Source organism: Grampus griseus (genome assembly GCF_964374135.1).
Source record: "Grampus griseus genome assembly, chromosome: 7".
NCBI classification, from domain to species: domain Eukaryota; kingdom Metazoa; phylum Chordata; class Mammalia; order Artiodactyla; family Delphinidae; genus Grampus; species Grampus griseus.
The window spans coordinates 103853807-103875654 of record NC_139001.1 but is presented as its reverse complement, the minus strand read 5'-3'; the positions used below and the strand labels follow the sequence as shown (position 1 = coordinate 103875654).

The window sequence follows — 21848 nt, the reverse complement described above, 5'->3', positions numbered from 1 at the left end:
CTTCCTATTTGCTAATTGTCCTGGCTAGAACCTCTAGTACAGTGTTGAATAGAAGTGGTGAGAGTAGGCTTCTTGTCTTTTTCCTCATCTTAGGGGGAAAACATCTAGTCTGTCACCATTAAATAAGATGTTAACAGTGTGTTTTTTGTGTTTTGTAGCTAGTCTTCATCAGGTTGAGGGAGTTCCCTTCTAGTCCCTGTTTGTGGTGTTTTTAGCATGAAAGGCTTCTTCCCCCCCCGCCCCCCGCCCCAGTATTGTCAAATACTTTTATTGTGTCTACTGAGCATGTGTTTTTGTCTTTTAGTTTATTAATATGATGATTAAATTAAGTTTTATATATTAAACCAACATTCCATTCTTGGGATAAATCCTGCTTGGCCATGGTGATAGTTTTTTATATGTTGCTAGCTTTGGTTTGCTGATACTTTGTTGAGGATTTCTGTGTCTGCAGCCATAAGAGTCACTGATGATTCCATGTTTAAGAAATTATCTTAATTAAGTACTTTTCTTAAGTAAGCAAAGGCGTGTTGTAAGAATTAAATAACGCACAGAAAGTACTGAGCACCGTGCGTAGCACACAGTGGCCGGTTTACATGAATTGCTCTTTTTGTGTGGTGGTCGTTTGTTATCACAACTCGGATCCTAGCATCTTGAGTCAGATGCACATAGACTTGAACCCTGGCTCCACCCCCTCTTAGTTATTAACTGTGTGACTCTAGGCACTTGTACCTGGCTGCGTTAAGATCTTCCGCCTTTAACGTCGAGTCACGATAGTGCTTCCCTCTTAGGGTGGTCGGGAGCATTTGATGAGAATAGGCACAGCCCCAAACACGGCCTGGCACGCAGGTGTGTGCAGACCTAGGTGTGCATTCACTGTCGCTGCTTTTAAACACATGACTGCAGTGGTGTTATGAGGGTGAAAGATTTGAAATAATCGAGCTGTCTATAAGCGATGGATCAAATGTTACATATGTGAGCAGTGTAATAGTAGTCTTCAAAATGGATTAGACAGATACAGAAAAAATATCTACTAAATATCGGTAGTGGGCAAAACAGTTTTTGTTGCATATGTGTGTGTATAATGGTAGGTTTATGCATGCATTGAAGTCTGGAAATGCATATATATCGTTGTGAACAGTTTAATTTTGGGGGATTATGATTGATATAAGAGGGCTTTGACTTGTAATTTTTAAATAGGTATATGTTTTATCAGAAAAAAGGAATAAAGATTTCTGACTGGTAGGACATCAGGAAGGTTAAAAAAACATTTAGGATTGTATTTACCTTACTTTCTTCATTTTCCCTCAGATATTGTCAGACTTTGTTTGACTATATTATCTAATGAAGCCTTATACATTTTTAAAAGCAGTAAAAGCTTCTGAAAAAGATACGTGAAGAATGGTTTGCATCCATTCACAAGTTTTGACTTCTTTCCTGCGGACTGCCAGAGTTAAGTATCTGATTGCCCTACTGTGTGTTGGCCCAGGCTCTGTGGTAGGTGTTAGGGATTCCAGAAGAATGTGTCTGCTCCAGGGACAGAGAGACAGAACAGATCTGTACACAGCTCATCACAGGGGGAGTCGGAGTAAAAGGCAAGACGTTTATGGCTGTGCAGCCCAGAGCAGGACAGAGCCGGGGAGGCTCGCAGAGGATGGTGTGTTCAGGATTACACAGGAGTGTGTTTGGTGTATGGGGCCGTCAGCCATGGCTTAGAGCTGTGACAGATCAAGACAAGATATTCGGGGATATTTACGGAAAGCAGCCTGCCTTTGGGCTTATTATCGTGTCTCCGTGCAGCCTTCTCTTGGGATTGCTAATTATGCTCCAGTTACTAGGCTGCCACATTTCTCATTCCCTTGGAGGAGAATTTCAGTAACAGGGAGTGGGCGAAGCTGAAAGCCTGTTGGGGTATCAGCTTCCACAAAGTGACCCTGACACAGGGAGTTAGTTGTCTTTATAAAGAGAACGAACGAGGAACTTTCTCCCCGTTGGACCTGCGTGGGTCACAGCCTGCCTCAGGGGAAAAAAGAGGAAAAGCTTGGAGGTTTAGGTTCCGGCCTCCCTGGCAGATGGACAACGGGACAGACACCTCCTCTTAGTTTCTGTGACATTTTGTTCGTCCTCATAGATGAGTGTATACATTTTCTAAACGGACAATATGATCCAAAACTTGTAATTCCAAGTTCTAAACACCAAACTTGAAGTCAGTCTTTAGACTGATATGTTTTTCTGCCACTCCTGGACCTGAACCTCTAGTCACAGTGCCGTGCTATGGTCTGTGTGGTGACTTTTGACCTAGAGTCTGTGTGTGGCTTGTTGCTTTGTATCACCCCCGATCCAGCCTGGTTACAGCTCAGTCCTGAGGCTGCCGGGGCTCTGCCGGCCCTTCCTTAGGGGGTTCAGAATGTGGGTCAGTTCAGGCCGATGGAGGGACTGCTTCTGCCCTGGCCTGTGCCGGCCCTGGCCGCTCGCCAGCCTCTGTCCAGCATCTGGACCACATTTGAGGACTTCAGCACAAGTTCACAGACTTACTCAGCCTTGAGAACTAGGCTGGTTTGCTGCTAAGTCCACGAATGACTGTGTGTGCTCTCTGGACTTTTAATTTTTTCAAAAGGTTCTCTTCTGTGTTTTAAAATCTCTATTGTATCAACAGTTCTTTGGGGCATGCTGTTTTACTGCTGTTTTTCACTTCACGATAACTGCCTGCTAATTGGGTTACCAGGAGTGGGGTGATTGAGAGTTGGATGAAAATTAGTGTCACACTGTAGAAGTTTCACGCGTTATTTTTAAATGTCTTGTCCCAATGCTGTAAAAGGGGGAATGGAACTGGGGTGATTTTTAAGAGATTAAAGGAACCGAAGGCGCCAATGAGCTTATGCCAGGTTTCTACCCCAGGCTGTCACATGAGAGAAGTGACCCTCAGAATGACAGTCTTTGCAGTGGTGCCAGGAGATAGAATTAATTATTTCTTTGGGCTCAGGGAGAACCGATCCTTCTCTAAGAACGTTTTCTGTGTAACAGATGTTTTCTTAATGTGTGAAAAGTTTTAAGTTGATGTAATAGCAAAAGCTTGCATAGCTAAAAATATTCATTCTCACACATGTGTTTGCCTTAGTTAAAGCTCTAGAAAAAGAGGCTGTATTCTAACAGATGTCTGCTTAGCTGAAAAGCCTAAAGAAAATGGGAATTTAAGTGACTCGTAGAGTTCAGTATGGATTGATTTAGTTGAAAGATACTGAAACATATTAGACCCAGAGACCACGAGACCCCTCACCCTGGACTGGATCCCGAGTGTGTCTCCTCTGTGACCGAGTGCGGTGGCAAACACAGCTCATTTGTCCGGGTCGGGAACGGCACCTTCTACATAAGAGAAATTTAACCCCAGTTAACTGAAACTGGGTACCTTTCTGAGAGCCTAACCCCCTTTTGGATTTGATTTTAATTTCTGGGTGTCCCAAAAGCTGGGAACCAGAGGGCAAACTTATTTTTAGACGGTGTGTTAGTTTTCAAATAATAGGCTCAATTGACCTTTATCCTCCAAACACCTCTCTGGGCAAATTTAACCTGGTAAATGACTACACCCTCGTTCCTGTTCCCCTGAATTTCTAACTCAGATAGAAAACGTGAATTACTTTCTCTGTTAGCACATGGATCCCATGAACAATCATGTAATCTTGCTGGTGCAGCGTCGTGGTGATGGGCACGCGGTACTGCGCTTTTAGGTTGGGACACGTGATTTGACCCCGGCACTGGGTTCTAAGCCTTGTGAGTTCGGGGTGTTTTCTATGTGCGTGTTTGCTTTTTATAGTTTCTGTTTAGCTGTCGGGCTTTCAACTGTCACTTTTCATTCACATCACTGTGCTTAACTCCTGTGTTCCATCCCCCTTTCTCGCTATTTCTATATTTAGTTGCTTCTAATCTGTTTAGAAAATTCAATAAGTAAGCCCGTTAGATTTGTTTCCAAAGGGGAAGTAAAGAGGCTGAGTCGGGACTGTTGGAGCTCGGTTTTAAAAAACCTCCCACTGGCTGCCTTTCCCCCTTCCCTTCCTTGGGGGCCGTTTCCACGCCGACACTGGTGATGAAGCAGCTGCGTCCTCGGTGCAGCGGACGTAATGTGGCATCTGCAGTGAACGTGGACAAGTTGTGATTAACTTTTAAAACTACAAGCTCTTTGAGGACGAGTCTGAACCGCTTCCATTCTCTTCATACTTGCCCAGTTTTCTGTGTGGCATCCCTTACAGCAACATATATCCTAACCGCCTGGATATCCACATGCCGACATAGATGCTTTCTCTGGCCGTGAGGTTATCCTCCTGTAACATGAGAATATAAAAAGAATGGGGACCAAATGTTGAGTATTTTATTTCTGCCTTAAATAATCAGTTATCTTTTACAGTAGTTAAAATATGAGAAGAAAGTCTTACATTTATCCACATATTTACTATCACCAGTGATCTTCATTTCTTAATGTAATTCCAAGTTTCCATTTGTTATCATTTTCCTTTTGCCTGAAGATCTTCAGCATTCCCTGGAGTGCGCTGGTCTGCTGGTGATAAATTCTGGTTTTGTTGGTCTGAATAAGTTTTAATTCAGCCTCTGTTCTTAGAAGATATTTTTGCTGGATGTAGAATTCTAGGTTAATACTCCTTTCACCATTTTCAAGATGTCATTCCGCTGTCTTCTGGCACACATGGTTTCTGATGAAAGCTGTTGTCATTTTGTTCCTCAGTATCTAATGTGTCTTTTTCCTCTGGCTTCTGCTGGCAGTGCAATTTCACGTGTGTCAGACTGCTGGGTATCATCCTACAGATCTCTGAGACTATTCCTCTTATTTCTTTTCTTCTTCAGGCTTTTCTTTTTTTTGTCTCTATGCTTAATTTGGGTTAAATTTTATTGCTGTGTGTTTAAATTCTCTCATTTTCCCCTTCTTTTGCAGTGTCTAATCTGCTTTGAATCCCATTTCAACGATATTTTCATTTCAGCTACTGTGTTTTTTTAATTTCTAGAAGTTCCATTTGGTCCTTTTAAAACACCTTCCTTTTCTCTCATTATGTCTGTGAGTTCCTTTACTCCTTGACCACAGGTGTAGCAGTTTTAATGTTCCTGTCTGCAGGTTCCATCATCTCTGTCATTTCTTAGTGGGTCCCTATTTTTTGACGTTTTTCTCTCCTGATTATGAGCCACATTTCCCTGCTTCTCATCTGTTTATGAAGTTTTGCTTAGATGATGTGTGTTGTGACTGTTACGTTGTTGAGCGTCTGCGTTTTGTCATAGTCCTTTAAAGAATGTCATGCTTTGTTTGGCAAAGCAGTTGAGTTACTTGCAGATCTGTCTACTGTCCTTGAGACCTGGCCCCACTACTAGGCTTGCTCTCTCTGGGGTCTCTACTGAATGCCCCCAGTGAGTCACCGAGAGCACCCCAGCTCTGGTGCTCGAGCATCTTCCTACTTTGTGTGGACTTTGGGGGTTGTTCAGTTTACAGTCTCCTGGCCATTTTTTGCCCTCCCTTAGGGCATCTCACTCACACGGCGTGGCCCAGAGCTTAAGCCATGCCTGGAGCTCTCTTTCAGTGTGGCTCTCTCTTTTCCAGCACTCGGCCCTGCCTCTCCCAGCTACCTGGCCCCCCTGGAGTCTGGTCTTCATTTTCTCCACTTAGCAAGGCTGTCAGGCTCCCTGGCCTGGGTGGCCTGGGAATTGTCTCCAGGCAGGAACTTGGGGTGACTGTAGAGCTCACCTTGTTTGTTTCCCTTCTCTGAGGCATCTCAGCTCTGCACTGCCTGTCGTCCTGTCTGAAAGTAGTTGTTTTACATATTCTGTCTGGTTTCTCTTAAGAGGTTAGGTCCTTGCTAATGCATCATTGCTGCAAGTGGAAATTCCAGGAATTCCAGTGAAATCGGCCCATTGAAAATAATTCTCAATAACAGCGCATTTCTACATGGCTTGCCTGCCTGTGTTAGAAAGACAAAACTAAACACAATTTACACGCGTTTTTGAGTGAAGCATAGTCGTGGTCGTGTCCCCCACTCACTATTAACCTTCCCCACAGCCCGGGGCTGTCACTGTTCTCAGTGGAGTAATGACACAGCCCCGCAGCGTGGCCGTGTCACGACAGCGGTCCACATGCTCTCGGGGCTCCTGTCAGTGCCCAGTGGGTGACCTCGTCCTGTACTTCAGACCAAGTTTTACTCTTGCAGCGGCCTTGTCAGTGTGCTGTGCAGTGTAAGAATCACTTCTGAATCCACGTGGGAAGTCTGTGCTAATAGACCACTGGACGCCTGCATCAGCAAGACCTTGCTGTATGGATTACAGCACAGCTTGCCCAGGCGATGGGGAATGTAAAGGCGTGTTGAGGGAAGCTGTTTGCACAGGGATCTGCATTTGTGAGGATGTGGTTCCTCCCTCCCTGACTGTTGAATAAAAGAAGCCCTGTGATTTGAAGGGGATTGTTGGTGAGGTGTAAGGAACGTTAGGGTCCTGAGTAGACACAAGACTTGGCTGTTGATAGTTCAGCTGAGAAGCAACTAGAGCAAGAAAAACAGGTTATTTGTATCTGTTTTTTGGTCAGCAATTATTTACTTCAGACTTTCTGGTAAAAATCTAATGCCCGTTTTCAGAAATCATGAGTATTGCCGGCTATGGACGTCAGTTTTCTTTTTTTGTTTTTAATGACTCCTAAGTTCTTTGTTTAGCCCCCTGAATGACCCACACGTGCTCTGTATCGTGAGAGCTTTAATTTTTGTGCCATCAGAATGCTGTTCATAAGTATGTTCATTTTTATAAGCCCAAAGGTGGTTTTCTTTTTTTAAATTTTAAATGCAACTTGAGGAATATTGGTTGGATTTCCTGCTGTTTAGAACATTTAGAAGTTAATGAACTTATGAAAAAATGCTCAACTTCACTATGAGAGGAATGCAACAGTAAAGAAGAGGCTTGCTTTTTTTTTTTTTTTTTTATATTCAGCATTGGCAAGGGTGTGGCAAGATAGGCCCTTCTTTGTATTTCCAGGAAAAGTATGTATTTATATGAGGTTTCTGAAAATAAGGTTGGCTGTACCCATCAAAAACTTTATTATACTCTTTGACCCAGTAATCCTTCTTCCAGGAATTTTTTTTTCCTTAAAATTATTAGAAGTTCAAACAAAGATGCAAGTAGAAAGGTATCTGTTGCAATATTATTTCTAATGGTAAGTTATTAGAATCACCCTAAATGTCTAACAATGAAAGTATTTTTCATTTGTGCCATTTTCCAATTGCAAAGTACCATGGAACCGTGAAAATGGTGTTTATGAAGAATGTTTCATCATGTGGTAAAATGGACGTATTTGAAATACACAGTATCCAAAAATGAAATATATTTAATGTTAACTATTAAAAAAATGCATGAGAGAATGGTCATAAATATGTCAAATTGTTAAAGTATGCTCCTAGGTGGTAGTTTTGTGAGAGATTATTTTCTTCTTTATGGTTTTCCAGAATTGGGGTGGAGAGCATTCCAGATGTGTGAAAGCAAACAGGATGTTTGTAGCTGCATTCTGGACTCAACTAAGGCTTTTTTCTAGACCTGGATGGGCACCTCAGTTTCCAAAAGAGTTGGCAAGCCATTCATCTCTAAGACTAGTTGCTGTTTTCAGTTCAGGTGAAAAAGTACTTAAAAATGAAAACAAAAAACGATGTCTGTGCTTATTCTTCAGATAAAAATTTTGATGATGAGGATTCTGTGGATGGTAATAGGCCTTCTTCTGCCAGCTCTACGTCATCCAAAGCTCCAGCAAGCTCCCGCAGAAACGTTGGAATGGGGACTACCCGCAGGCTCGGCTCATCCACTCTTGGATCCAAGTCTTCAGGTAGGACCGAGCCCAGTGTGGTACCGCGGGGTCAGCTCTGCCGACGTTTAAAGCCAGACGTGCGTGATACTTGCCTTGTGCGTCCTTAAGAGGTGAAGTAATCCTGTTGGCAGTACACTTCCACTGGCTCTTCTTGAATTAAATTAGTTCTCTGCTGTGGATGCTGATAAGCTGGTAGGCTGTAAGTCTGAGCTGCTGTGTTGCCACATTTGCTGAGGCAGAGCCTCTGGGCACGTGAACCCAATACAGAGTAGAGCCCGTGGTACCCTGATGGCCTCGGGCTCCAGCCATGCCTGACACTACCAGGGGGCCTTTCAGCCAGTTGCTGTGTATCAAGACGAGACTGTCCGGGCTTCCCTGGTGGCGCAGTGGTTAAGAATCCGCCTGCCAGTGCAGGGGACACGGGTTCGAGCCCTGGTCCAGGAAGATCCCACATGGCACGGAGCAGCTAAGCCCGAGCGCCACAACTGCTGAGCCTGCGCTCTAGAGTCCACGAACCATAACTGCTGAAGCCCACGAGCCACAACTACTGAGCCCGCACGCCTAGAGCCCGTGCTCCGCAACAAGAGAAGCCACCGCCATGAGAGGCCCGTGCACCGTAACAAAGAGTAGCCCCTGCTCACCGCAACTAGAGAAAGCCAGCGTGCAGCAGCAAAGACCCAACACAGCCAAAAATAAATAAATAAAATTAAAAAAAAAGAAAAGACTGAGACCGTCCAGAAGTCAGATTGTACCTTATGTCTTTAAAATGTATTTTGTTGCTGTAGGGATGCCGAATTAGTGAATGGTAAGGATTAGCTCCCTGAGGCTTTGAACATTGATTTATAAGGATTTCTTCCCTAATCCCCCTGCTATCCCATCCCCCAATTTAGGCAGTTTTGAGTCCTTGTTATAGACAGGTTTCATTTGACTGTCACATTTTAAATTTACATGCAAATTACCTACTTTAAAAAAAATGCTATTGAAGTATAGTTGATTTACTATAGTTGTGTAAATTTTTTACCTCCAAAAAACTCACATAGCTGCTGCTCTTAGAACCGCGCTTACTGTCAGCAGTGGGCTCTTGGCTCAGCCAGCTGAGCTGAGGTAACCGCGAAGTGAGGACCCGCGTTAGGACGCCACCTCCTCCTGCTGGCCTTTCTTGCTCTCTGCAGCAGCCCCGGGCGGCGTGTCCTGACTCAGCGGCTCAGCGCCCACGTAGCCTCTGCACAGCGTCTCTGCACAGCGGGAGCTGTGCTGGCGGCAGAGGGAAGAGCTGGGCTCGTTTCTTACGTTTGTGTTGCTCTTCCTAGTTCTTCCTAATCCTTTACTTTTTGGTTCCTTAAAATTTTTTTTTGTTGTTGTTAAAGAGCTTAAATTCATACAACATGAAATCAACCATTTTAAAGGTAACAATTCAGTGGCATTTATTATCTTCACAGTGTTGAGCAACCACCACCTCTGCCTGGTTGCAACACAGTTTCATCCCTCAAAAGAAGACCCTATCCCCTTTAAACAGTTCCTCCCCGTTCCTTCCTTCCCCAGCCCATGTTTTGTCTTTAGGCATTTAGCTGTCTAGAAATTTCATAGAAATGGAGGCATCCAATATGCAGTCTCCTGTGTCTGGCTCCTTTCCCTTGGCATAATGTTTTTGAGGTTCATCTCTGTTGGAGCATGTATCAGTACTTTTTTTTAAAAAAAATTAATTTTTGTCTGCGTTGGGTCTTCGTTGCTGCGCACGGGCTTTCTCTAGTTGCGGCAAGCGGGGGTTACTCTTCATTGCGTTGTGCGGGCTTCTGATTGCAGTGGCTTCTCTTGATGCGCAGCACGGACTCTAGGCGTGCGGGCTCAGTAGTTGTGGCTCGTGGGCTCTAGAGCGCAGGGTCAGTAGTTGTGGTGCACGGGCTTCGTTGCTTCACGGCATGTGGGATCTTCCCGGACCAGGGCTCGAGCCTGTGTCTCCTGCATTGGCAGGCGGATTCTTAACGGCTGCGCCACCAGGGAAGCCCTGAACAATCTTCCTAATGTGTTTTTTTGATCCGTTTTTGAGTAGCATCCGTTCCATAGACGAGGCTTAGAAATTTTCTGTGGCATCAGACCACTTCTTTTCCTTCCCTTCCCTCACTGTTCCCCTTGCACAAACCCGACCTGTGTAGATTGTGCAGCGGTACCAACCCTGTCTTCCCCTCAGACCTGATCCTGTCCTTTTCCATTTCGTCTAACGCCATAGTCGTGAGTTTCCCTGTTGGCTCCCCGTCAGATGCCTCGGGCCCAGGGACTGTGCTTGGCCCACGAGTCCTCTTCGGTATGTGGTGCCAGGCCTCACACAGAGGAGCGCTCAGCTCAGCACCCATCTGCTCGGTGGGACGCAGTCCTAACCTAAAGCAGACACAGAGCACCACTCACAGTGTGTTACTGTTGTCTGTGTGTAGTTTGCTTGTGAATGCAGAGTAATAGTCATCAAGAGTGATGACACGTATTTACCACTGTAACGAGTTGTCTTTAAAGCCCTTTCTGTCTAGGTGGTCCATGAGCACCTCAAACTCCAGATAACTTGTCTGGTAAGAAGCTCTAGAAAAGCACTTGGACTAATCAATATAAATCATTAATGAGGGTTACAGGGATGACTGTAGATAACCATTTGGAAACCTTTATTATGAAGAAAAAACATCTGATAAAATGTCACATGATTTTCATACGTGAAGTGACGCTCATATTAGCAAACAGAAAAAGCTTCCTCCCAAATGATAGCAATTATAACAACTTTTAAGTAACGGAGTATCTTACAGCAACTTCGTGGGATCAACTTGCAACTGACATGTACATGAAAAATTGACAGTTATCATGAGTTAAAGGAAATGAAAATGTTTTTTTCCTTTTTTCTTTCGAAATAATGTTTGGAGACCAATATGAAGTTGAGATGAAACTGTTAAATTCTTTAGAACTTATTTGAATGTTTCACAGAATTGCTAGATTCCTAACAATGACATAATTTCATTTATTCCCTGAAGAATTAAAATTTCTATTATATGTTTATTTGGAATCTTTGAAAAGACTTACACATTAATACAGTATAAACCATCTAAATCCTTTAACGGCTAGACTGGCCCTCCTTAAGCAAGTAGTGTCTTTAAATGGTTTTAAGCTAACATACGTTACACTGTAAAATTACTATACTTTATCTTAATATTGAAAGTCTATAATGCTTGTCAATGCCACAAAAACTCTAAACTTAAGACTTAAAACATAGTTACAAATCTTCCAAAATATAATTTTGATTTTGTATCTTCAGACTCCTCCGATGCACACTGTTTACATTTTAAAAATTGATCTTTTTTATAGCTGCAAAAGAGGGAGCTGGTGCTGTTGATGAAGAGGACTTTATTAAAGCATTTGATGATGTGCCTGTAGTCCAGGTGAGTGAAGATGTTTCGTTTGGTTAAAAACAAGGATGGGCTTATGCTTCAAGTTTCACTTTTCAAGTGTGCGACGCGCGGAGTTTCTTACTAGGTAGGGTAATTCTGACTGTCAAGCCCACAGGAGATCTGAGGTTGCAGACCAGGAAAAGAAGAGCGAAAGTCACGGCCCAGGATGACCTTTCAGTAAGAACTGAGAGAAGTAGCTTGCTCCTGCAGTGAGTGTGTGGGTTAGGTCACCTAAAAGAGGGGGAAATGAGGGATTAGGTTAGAAGAGAGAACAAAGAAGCATGCTTATGTAGGGATTTTCCTCAGAAAGAAAAGTTTGTAAAGTTGAAGAATTTGGGTGTCTGAAAACTACAAAAAATGGTTTCATAAAATCTTAGTTTATTCCATCTTGATGCTCCCCTTGTTAAGTACCACCTAACAGATGCGGCAGAGTTGATTGACAGAAGCTGGGGTACAGCCACACTTTTCAGACTGCTTTGTGCCTCAGCACTGTCTCTCGTTGATCGGGGCTTGTGCTACATCAGGTGTCCGTGCTCTGGATTCCTACAGCGCTTAATGTCTGTGTGAATCCCTTGTCACCTGCTGCTTCGTTGCCGTGTGTGTGTATAAAGCAGGTAACAGGTGTTTTAGGCTCAGGACCATCCTTACGTCCTTGACCTTCCCAGCATGCCTCACTCTTGGTTGTTTTTGGTTTTTTTCCCCCCCTCACCGTCTTATGAGTAATATGTGAGGATAAATGAGAGAGCAGACCTGAAAGTATTTAAAGTTGCAAGTACAGACGTACTTGCTGTATTGCGCTTCACTTTGTTGTGCTTCACGGATACTGCAGTTTTACAGACTGAAGGTCCGTGGCCACCCTGCGTCGAGCACGTCTGTTGGTGCCCTTTTTCCAGCGGCATTTGCTCACCTCGTGTCTCTGTGTCACATTTTGGTAATTCTCACAATATTTCAAACCCTCCATCAGCAAAAAGATTACAGTTCACTGAAGACTCAGAGGATGGTTAGCATCTTTTAGCAAGAAAGTATTTTTAAATTAAGGTACGCACACTTTTTTTTTTAAGACATCATGCTATTGCACAGTCTAGGAGACCAAAAGAATTCGTGTGACTTGCTTCATTGCGGTATTCACTTTATGACAGGGGTCTGGAAGCGACCCGGCAGTGTCTCCGAGGTCTGCCTGTATAATGTGGTGTTACAAAAAACGCTAAGAGTAATCAATGACTTGTGCATCACTGCCGGTTCCCCAGTGGGCTTTTTTTCTCTTTTGTACATGAAATTATCTGTTAACTTATAGTAAAGCCATATTTGAGGCAAGGTTATCCATACGTGGGCATCGGATCTAGTCGGTATGCATTCAGAGCAGGAAAGAAGCTCAATCTAAGACAAACTTGACTAGATGTTATCTTGAAGGCCCTTCTGAAAAATGAAATAATTTCTTTTACTGGGTTTACTAAGTGCCCTTGACTTCAGGTAATTAAGGAATAATCTTTGTTTATTCTGTAAATTTTCTCCTATTGATTGTAAATTAATTTTGCTTACAGATTTACTCCAGCCGAGACCTTGAGGAGTCCATAAACAAGATTAGGGAAATATTATCTGATGACAAGCATGATTGGGAGCAAAGAGTAACCGCTGTAAGCCACTGACTGTGTGATTACATTTGCATTCGATATTTACACGGTCTGAATACTTTGTTTTGAAACTGGGGTGCAGCTCTGATGAATTTTAAGTAGTAAATATTTTAAATATAAGCTTCCATATTTACACGTCGCCTTTTTAGTAGATTACTTCACTTCTGTTCTTCAAACATGCCAGCTTCTATCTTTTTGTGTATCCTGTACTTTTAGCAGAGACCTACCTGTGGTACGACCGCCGCTCCTACGACCTCAGTAAAGATGTAGTTCTGTGACCATTGGCCAGGAAAGCGGCTTTTTAGTGACATTTTCAGTGTGTGTCTCTCTATCCCTTGCTTTCTTCACAGCACTTCTGCTCCCTCTGTTTTTAAAAGTGGATTAATGGGGCTTCTCTAGTGGCGCAGTGGTTGAGAGTCCGCCTGCCGATGCAGGGGACACGGGTTCGTGCCCCAGTCCGGGAAGATCCCACATGCTGCGGAGCGGCTGGGCCCGTGAGCCGTGGCCGCTGAGCCTGCGCGTCCGGAGCCTATGCTCCGCAACGGGAGAGGCCACAGCAGTGAGAGGCCCGCGTACCGCAAAGAAAAAAAAAAAAAGTGGATTAATGAAAAGAAGTGGGCCGAACATTAAAGTGCAGGGGCATTACGTGAAGGCGTGTCTTTTCTGAGGAGAGCGATCATGCGTTGGTTGTCTGGCAGGAAGAGGGCTGGGAACACTGCTGTGTGTCTGTTTTGGATGCACACTGGCCCTTTAGTAAAGACACAGTGGCGCGTACTGTGCAAAGGCTGTAGCGTCGCTTCTTCCTATGATTCACTGAGTGAATGGCGGTTGGAGTGGGGTGTGGGGGAAGGTGAGCTCAGGGAAGGAGCTTTTACAGGCTACAGTGAAGGTTTAGTTACTCTGTCCTTAGCATCACAGCATGTGTAAGTCACTAAACTGTTTCCCATTAAAAAGTACGCTTTACAGAAGAATTGTAATCCATTTATCACAGACACTAATTTTAAAAATTACTAGTTCTTATTTATGATACCTAGATATATCAGCAGCTGTTTAGTTGGCTGAATTCTTTTTGGAAAACTCTATCATTTAACTTTGATATTGATCTCTAATATTTGATGGCTTCTGTTGTTTTGTATATTCTGTTCTAAGCATTGTTTTGTCTGTCTCTTCGTTTTCTCCATCCCCTTAGCTAAAAAAGATTAGATCTTTACTTTTGGCTGGTGCTGCTGAGTATGATAACTTCTTCCAACATTTGCGTCTTTTGGACGGAGCCTTTAAACTATCGGCTAAGGATCTGCGCTCTCAGGTAGTGCGGGAGGCTTGTATCACCTTGGGGTAAGGATTGCGATGCTCCCGATTCTCACATCATAAAATAGCCTCATGACGGTGCTTCAGAGATGGTTCATTGAATACGCCCACTGGGTTTCTTTCACGGAACTTTCAACTGGTCTCCAAGACCCATTCCAGTTACGCTTCTGTTAACACTTTTACAATAGTTCCTGACCAGTTATGTTAAGTCTGACAGATTTTAAATTTTATTCAGTGACTTAGCTCTGAAGCCTCTATTTTAAACTTGAAGCAGTTATTAATAATATGAAAAAATGAAATTTTGTAAACTGTTTTCCTCAGCTTTTTCACTGATTTTGCTGGCAGGTGATAGCATAATTATTAGAATGTTTGTTTCTAGAAGAGTACTGTAGCTATAAGGTTAAAGGCATGTACTGCGGGGAAGTTTTTTTTTATCCTCACTAAACCTGTATCAGTATCTAAAACTTCTGTCTTAGAAAATATGTTAGAATATCAGAGCAGCAGCAATAGTAAGGTGGCTTTGCAGCTGTTTAAAGTTTTGACCTGAGACACTGAAGTGTGAATGTTGTATGTTAAAAATAAAGAAAAAAAGGGGGTGAAAGAGCTTTTTCATATTTGTGTTTAATTAGTATATGACTGACTTGTTTTTTGCTATTTTAAGAGTCATTAGTTGGAAGTGATTTATTTATCTAAAAAAAAATAGCAAACTCTTGGGCTAGTGGCTATTTGCGAAGTCCTCTATATGCACATTGGAAGTATTTGTAGAGTATTTTACTTAGACCTTTATCCTTAGATAACTTTACATGAAGGCTCTAAAATGTTAAGAGGGTTATGTGCTACACTGTTGGAAAGAACTATGACTTCAGTTCAGTGTTCATTTCTGGTTATAGGCATCTGTCATCAGTGCTGGGGAACAAGTTTGACCATGGAGCTGAAGCCATTATGCCAACGATCTTTAATTTAATTCCGAACAGTGCCAAAATTATGGCCACCTCTGGTGTTGTAGCTGTTAGGTTAATCATTCGGGTGAGTATGTTTTGGGGCCATACATAGACTAAGCAAGTGGTAAATATTGCTGGTTGATAAGCACTTATCAGAGACACTTTTCATTTGAGTGATTATGTACATGGAATAATACCGTACGTACAACATTGGCCTTTTTACCCCACGTAACTATCGCACATGAGCCTTTTACGTTCCCTAGTGTGAACTGTGGGTGTGATGTATAGTTACTGAGGTGTTGCTCATCCACCGTCATTGGTTTTAAACATTTGAACACGGGTGTCTGCTTCTGAGTTTATACTCTGTTCTTTATGTGTCCAGGTATCACTTCTGTTCTTCTCTCCCCAGCTGTTCCATTTTAGGTATTTGTGCTTGTGGTTTGTTATTCGCCTGACATTTTATTTAAATAATTGTACATAAGCCCAGAAACAAAATGTTATCTTCAGTTAAGTTTTCAAAACACTCATTTACTTAAATCCAAGTAATTAGCCAAGTAATTTACGTGCAGATTTTCAGTAAAACCTAATAGTTCACAAAGGCTTAATAAGTTCTGCGCATCACCTTCTCCCCACTGTCAAGTCCCTTTTCCCCAGAGGCAACCCTTGAAACTGGGTCTTGATGTTAACTGAAATCTATCCAGAATATTCGTGATTACTGTGGGTTGCTTACTTCATATTATTTGTAGTTCTTACTGTTTGCACTGCCTACTTCAGGTATTAAACCAAAAGCCGTTATCAGACATTTCTGTTGAAATAGTATTAAACTATATTGGCCTGCTGACTGCTTTTTACTCATTCAGATCTCTACTGCTCAGGTAATTTAGACTTCATACCAGTGATTTGTTTTGATTTTAGACTGACTGACTTGTCATCACGTTGCCTGTTTTGGCTCTGTAAATTCTGTCATGCCCTTTGGCAATATCCAATGAAAGTCTTTCTCCTTTTTAAACTCAGTGAATTCTAATCTGAATATGCAGGTGCTTTAGGTAGGTTAGTAAAGAAGTGGTTGTCTTAGCTCTGCATTTTCAAATGTTCGCCTGTTTTTTGTTCTTTTCCGCAGCACACACACATCCCTAGGCTAATACCCATCATAACAAGCAACTGTACCTCCAAGTCTGTCGCCGTTAGAAGGTAAGTTTTTAAAGAATTTTTCTCATTAGTTTTGAATTGTTTAAAAACCGAAACAAATTTCAAATTTACCTCCATGCAAAAAACTTTATGTTTGAAATGGTTAATATGATTTACGATTGCCGTGACAGATGCCTTTGGACTGAAGGCTCACGATCTCAGTTGTCTGGAAAGCTAATTCGGAAGGCCTGTTACTTCTGTCTGTGTGTGTAGTGTGAGAGCGAGTGTGTGTGTGGGTTATGTGGGAGGGGCGGGGGGGAGGGGGAGTGTACCCCCTGCGCATTTTCTTCCTGCGATGGTGCCTCTGCCTCTGTCATTGGTCTGCCCCATTCCCCGAGTGAAGGCCATGGCTGCCCGCCTGGAAGAAACATTGTGAAGATCAGCGGCTGTTCTTTATATTAACATAGATACGCGGGAGGTGTGTGTTGTTTGCAGCTTCTGATGTGACTCCTGGCGCTCTGAATCCTGACCATGCTTGTGCTGCTGTCACAGTGACTGCACGTCGCTACTCAGATTTATCACCACAGGCTAGAACTGTTAAATGCTAGGGACCGAAGTGTTACCCCCTGAGCTTCTTATGTTGAGGGGAGGTAGACCCTGAAGGTACAGCCTGGGTGGCCCGCGGGGGCTTTGTCTTGGGTCCTGCCGAGCTGCCCCAGCCCACGTGTGGGATCAGGGCTCTGTGCTTCCAGCTCGGATCTGTGGGTCTGGACTGGTGACTCAGAGGCTTTCGAGTCCTAAAATCTGTGGACCCTCTTCCCAGGAAAGTGTAGATACACAGACGTTTTGTGTAGGTTTTCAGAGGATTCATGGACTGAAGCCTTCAGTAGACTAGGTCACGAGCTTTGTGGGGTAAATGAACGGCCGGCCTGGGCAGCAGGCAGCCTCTCGGCCCCGTTCCTGCGGTTCTGTGTCTTGATCCAGCCCAGGAGAGGGCCCTTCACTCCAAGGCGTCGAGCCCAGCCGCCCCTTGGCCGCCCGCTGTTCCTCTCCTTTCCTGGGCTGTCACGTTGGACCCACCAGGGTTTCACAGGCGGGGGGATCCTTCCAAGCATGAGGCGGCCCCAATCGCCGTCGTGTTCCCAGCCACATGGAAGGCAAGGGAGAAAAGAGGGGAATGAGCCAGCTACGTAAAGCCAGGGAGAAAGACGCGTTCTCCTTCCACCGAAAAGGCTGACTGTTCCAGCAGCGTGGCTCGGTGGACTGTCGCTGACCCACAGTCCAGCCGCCCTCGGGGGCAGAGCAGCTCCGGGCACCCTCCAACCCCCCAAGGCCAGCGCCTGGCCATCGAGGTGCGGGCTGGTGGTGGACTTCCCATGTGCTGGGGAGGGAGCTGTTCTGCAGGTTCTCAGTCACTTCGGTAGAAAGGGCTTGACGCTTGGTGGAAGCTCAGTGAATGGCAGCCATCCTGAGAATTTTCTGCTGCAGTTATATTGTCACTGTTGATTTGGGTTTCCATGAGCAGTTTGGAGAGCATGTTTGCTTTGGGCAAGGCGGTTCCTCTGGTGAAGCGACACATCTCTGTGGGGAACGTTACAGGATATTTAGCGTATCAGCCAGCTTGGGCTGCTGTAACAGAAATACCGTGCTCAGGGCGGCTTACACAACAGGCAGGTATTTTCTCACCGCCCTGGAGCCGGGAATTCTGAGGTCAGGGTCCGGCAGGGCTGGGTTCTAATAGAAGCAGCTTGCAGGTGCAGCTTTCTTGCTGTGTCTTCGTGGCGGTGGGGGCCGGGGAGCGCCCTCCTTAGAGGGCCACTAATCCCGTCAGGCGAGCATCACTCTCAGGACCCCCCGTGAACCCCACTGCTTCCCCAGGGCCCCGTCTCCAAATACCATCATACTGGGGGTTAGGGCGTCAACATAAGAAGCTCAGGCGGTAACACTTCGGTCCCTAGCGTTTAACAGTTCTAGCCTGTGGTGCTGAATTTGAGTAGCAACGTGCAGTCGCTGTGACAGCAGACATGCCACCCCCTTCACCGGTTTCCGAGCCGCACACCCAGACTGGCATTCCTGTGTTTAGTTGGAGCCATGTGTCTTAATGCTGAAAGGAGTACTAGGGACCATCTGGGCCCAGTCCCTCTGCCTTCAGGAAGGAAAAGAGAGCCAGAGGGGGCAGTGTAGCGAAGGCAGTGCGCTTTCTGTCCTGTATTCAACCTGTCGCTAGCTTCACTTCATAGAACTTGTAAGAAATGGATTGCCCAATCTCCCTGCCTTTAAGAAGTTTATAATTTAGTTGGGGAGATTAAAAACAATAATGCAAAGCAACGTAAGAGTGAGTTGCAACGTACGTATTGTGGATTTAGGAATTCAGAGGGCAGTGAGTAAAACTAGCTGATATATTCCCTAGAAGCCTCCTAGACAAGTTAAAAAAGACTGAGCTGCCCTATGAATGAGGAGTACAACTCAGTGAAGAAAAGGTAGAAGTTCTAACCGAAGTGCTTAAGTAATGCAGAGGGTTTAAATAATGCCAACATCGATGTACTTCTGTATATGATTTTAGCCTTCTAAAAAGTTGAAGACAAAACCTAATTTACATGACATATTTTCGATGAAATAGATTGTTCTGAAACACATTGAAGACAAGAATTAGCACTAAAGATGGCTGGATTCACTAAGAAATAAGTAAACGTAGACATATGCATACACACATAAAGAGACAAGGGAAGTCCACACCAGGAAATGACATGGACAAAGGGCAGAGGTAGAGTGACCGTGGCCTGGGCTGGGGCGGGGGGGTGGGGGACAGCGGTGGTGAGAAAGGGTGTGGGCAGAGGTCAGTGTCTCTCCTTGGAGAAGATTTGTTTCGCCGACCGCTCCCCTGGCCCCCACTATTAGCAGCAGCCCTGGGACTGAGCTGTGCAACTCCCCTGAGCCCTCTGAAGCCCCTGTGCTCCCGGCACATCACGTGGTAACGGTTCCTTGTCTGTCTTGCTCGGTGGATTGTGTCTCGGTTACCATTGTATGTCTGGCATCTAGCATAGGGGAAGGGTTTATTCAAGATTTACTGAGTGATTAATTGTGTGGATTATGAGGTTTTGAGTTGGGAAGATCATGGGAAAGAAAGTCTGATCGTTAGAGAAAGATTGCCTTCTGATTTATTTCCTTGAGTGGGTTCCTTAAGTCTAATAATATTTATTCCTACAAAGATAGTTATCCTGGAATTTAGAAAAAGGAAACGATGACGAGGTAGGACCCGAAGTGGTGATGTAATCCAAAGGAGATGAGACCAGCATTGTTTTTGTGTACAGATCAGACCAAGAAAGGTCACAGAAGTGAGAAGAAAGGATGTTGAAAGGTTGCAGAGAGGAAAATGCCAAGTAGCTAGAGAAAAATCTGTTTTAAATACTTGGCAGGAAAATTGGGTAAACACTTTGTTTTCCAGGGTATGTTTTACTTTCTTTGTACAAGGCATTCTTCGGAATTAATGCAAAGACTAATTCCCTGAATCTGTAATGCACTCAGATCTTTTGTGCACCTGTAGCTCCTGTATTAATGTATCATTTGAGGTGGAATAAAAACCAACAACAGTGATACACCCTTTCAGTAAGGTTGCCATGAAGCCCAAGTTACTGATTTGAAGGGAACTCTCCTGTATCCTGTCCCTATAACTTTGTGATTTCTCTTCAGGACCACCATAGGTGCTTAATTATTTCGATCTGCTTTGGTTTTCAGTCAGTTCTGATTCCATCTTTATGTTCCATTTTTTGAATCATAAAAAAAATAGAAGATGGGACTTCCCTGGTGGTCCAGTGGTTAAGACTCTGCACTTCCAGTGCAGGTGGTACAGGTTTGATCCCTGGTCCAGCAGCTAAGATCCCACATGCCTCGTGGCCAAAAAACCAAAAAAAAAAACCCCATAAAACAGAAGCAACACTGTAACAAATTCAATAAAGGCTTTAAAAATGGTCCACATCCAAAAAAAAAAAAAATCTTAAAAAAAAAAATAAAAGAGGGTTTCCCTGGTGGCGCAGTGGTTGAGAGTCCGCCTGTCGATGCAGGGGACGCGGGTTCGTGCCCCGGTCCGGGAAGATCCCACATGCCGCGGAGCGGCTAGGCCCGTGAGCCATGGCCACTGAGCCTGCGCGTCCGGAGCCTGTGCTCCGCAACGGGAGAGGCCACAACAGTGAGAGGCCTGCATACCGTGAAAAAAAAAGAAAAAAATAGAAGAAATTTATCAATTATAAAAAGTAGTGTTGGGTCACTTAAGAAAAAAGCTTTTATTTTCATTAACATACAAATGACTAAGTTACATCTTTTTCTCTTCACAATTTTCAGGCGCTGTTTTGAATTTTTAGATTTACTTTTACAAGAATGGCAGACACATTCACTGGAACGGTGAGCATCTGAGTTGCTGGTTTTCCCTCTGAACTGAATCTTGAGATTTAATATCTCAGCGAGTGGTCCAACCCACTTTTTACAAGAAGTGAAGGAATCCAAGTGCTTATTTGCTTGATTACTGGTGTTATTTCTCCTGATGCTGATGTGAGGAGTGAGCTCCATTGACTGTCACGTTAGCCTTGAGGTGTGACCCGGGGTGCCCCGGGACACTGCACGGCCAGGACTCACTCTGCAGTGGCTCTGATCTGCTGCCTGGCATCCTGTCAGTCCCAACGAGTTAAAAAAGGTTTAAAGCTGCTCTTAGTAGGCGAGGGGTAACTTTGAAAATCCTTAAAGGAATTTCACTCATTTGAAAGTTTTCTTTTTGATCCCTCTGTGTCAGAAAGTCAGCAGTTTTCTCTTTATTCAGGCTGGTGTGTGGTAAGTTTCACATCCTCATGATGCAGAATTCTTACAGAAGCTTGTCTCTATTTTGAGGTTCGTTCTTTGCCATTTTTAGTTCCTGTCCATTTTAGGTGCCTGTTATTCTTTCTGAGTTATATTTGGAGCTGATAGATGATGATACTGTGCCACCCGGTTTTTCATGGTGTGTTGTATAGTTTGTGAAGAACTTTACAACATACTAAACAGGTTACGAGTAGTGGGAGTTTAACACATGAGTACGCCTGGAGTCCAGTTCAGTCCTGCAGTGCTCAGAGACGAAAAAGCCAGGCCTCCCAGAGGTGGAAGTTCATCTGAAAATACTTTGGATCGAGAAGATGGTCACACATTTAAAAAATACTTTCTTGTTCTTTAATCTCTTGGGTATTATATCCTCTTTATTTGGTGATAGTTTTGGAATTTAGAGTGGGAAGGTGGAATGAGGGATTGAGCACCGGGGCCAGGTGAGCAGGGCAGGAAAGCGTGATTGACTCAGATGTGGCCTCATGTGTTTATTCACTTCCGCTCAGCCTTGCCGCTTGGCAGGTTCTCACCAAATGCCTGCTGGGTGAGTGAAGGACTGAGGACTGAGGTGGGGTGCTGGTAAGACTGGTGCCTCGCCTTTGGCCTGTGAAACTCTTCACTCCAGTCATCGCCCTTTTCTTAAAACCGTTCAGTATTCAACGAGACAGTTTAACGATTTCTTCTCAGGGTAGAACGTAACTAAGAGAACACCTGTGTGTAAAACAGAGACATAATTTCATAAAATTGT

At 44.1% G+C, this 21848-nt stretch overlaps 1 protein-coding gene across 6 annotated transcripts in view; it reads left to right on the top strand.

Annotated features, from left to right (window-relative positions):
• CLASP1 (cytoplasmic linker associated protein 1) overlaps window positions 1-21848 on the top strand; it is a 268179-nt gene that overhangs the window by 140499 nt on the left and 105832 nt on the right. For all 6 annotated transcript variants that reach the window (XM_082658008.1, XM_082658009.1, XM_082658007.1 and 3 more), the window contains 7 exons: window positions 7691-7843; window positions 11165-11238; window positions 12789-12881; window positions 14068-14213; window positions 15077-15212; window positions 16248-16318; window positions 20594-20653. In XM_082658008.1, coding sequence (XP_082514134.1) covers window positions 7691-7843; window positions 11165-11238; window positions 12789-12881; window positions 14068-14213; window positions 15077-15212; window positions 16248-16318; window positions 20594-20653 — 733 coding nt within the window. The remainder of the gene's footprint in view (window positions 1-7690; window positions 7844-11164; window positions 11239-12788; window positions 12882-14067; window positions 14214-15076; window positions 15213-16247; window positions 16319-20593; window positions 20654-21848) is intronic.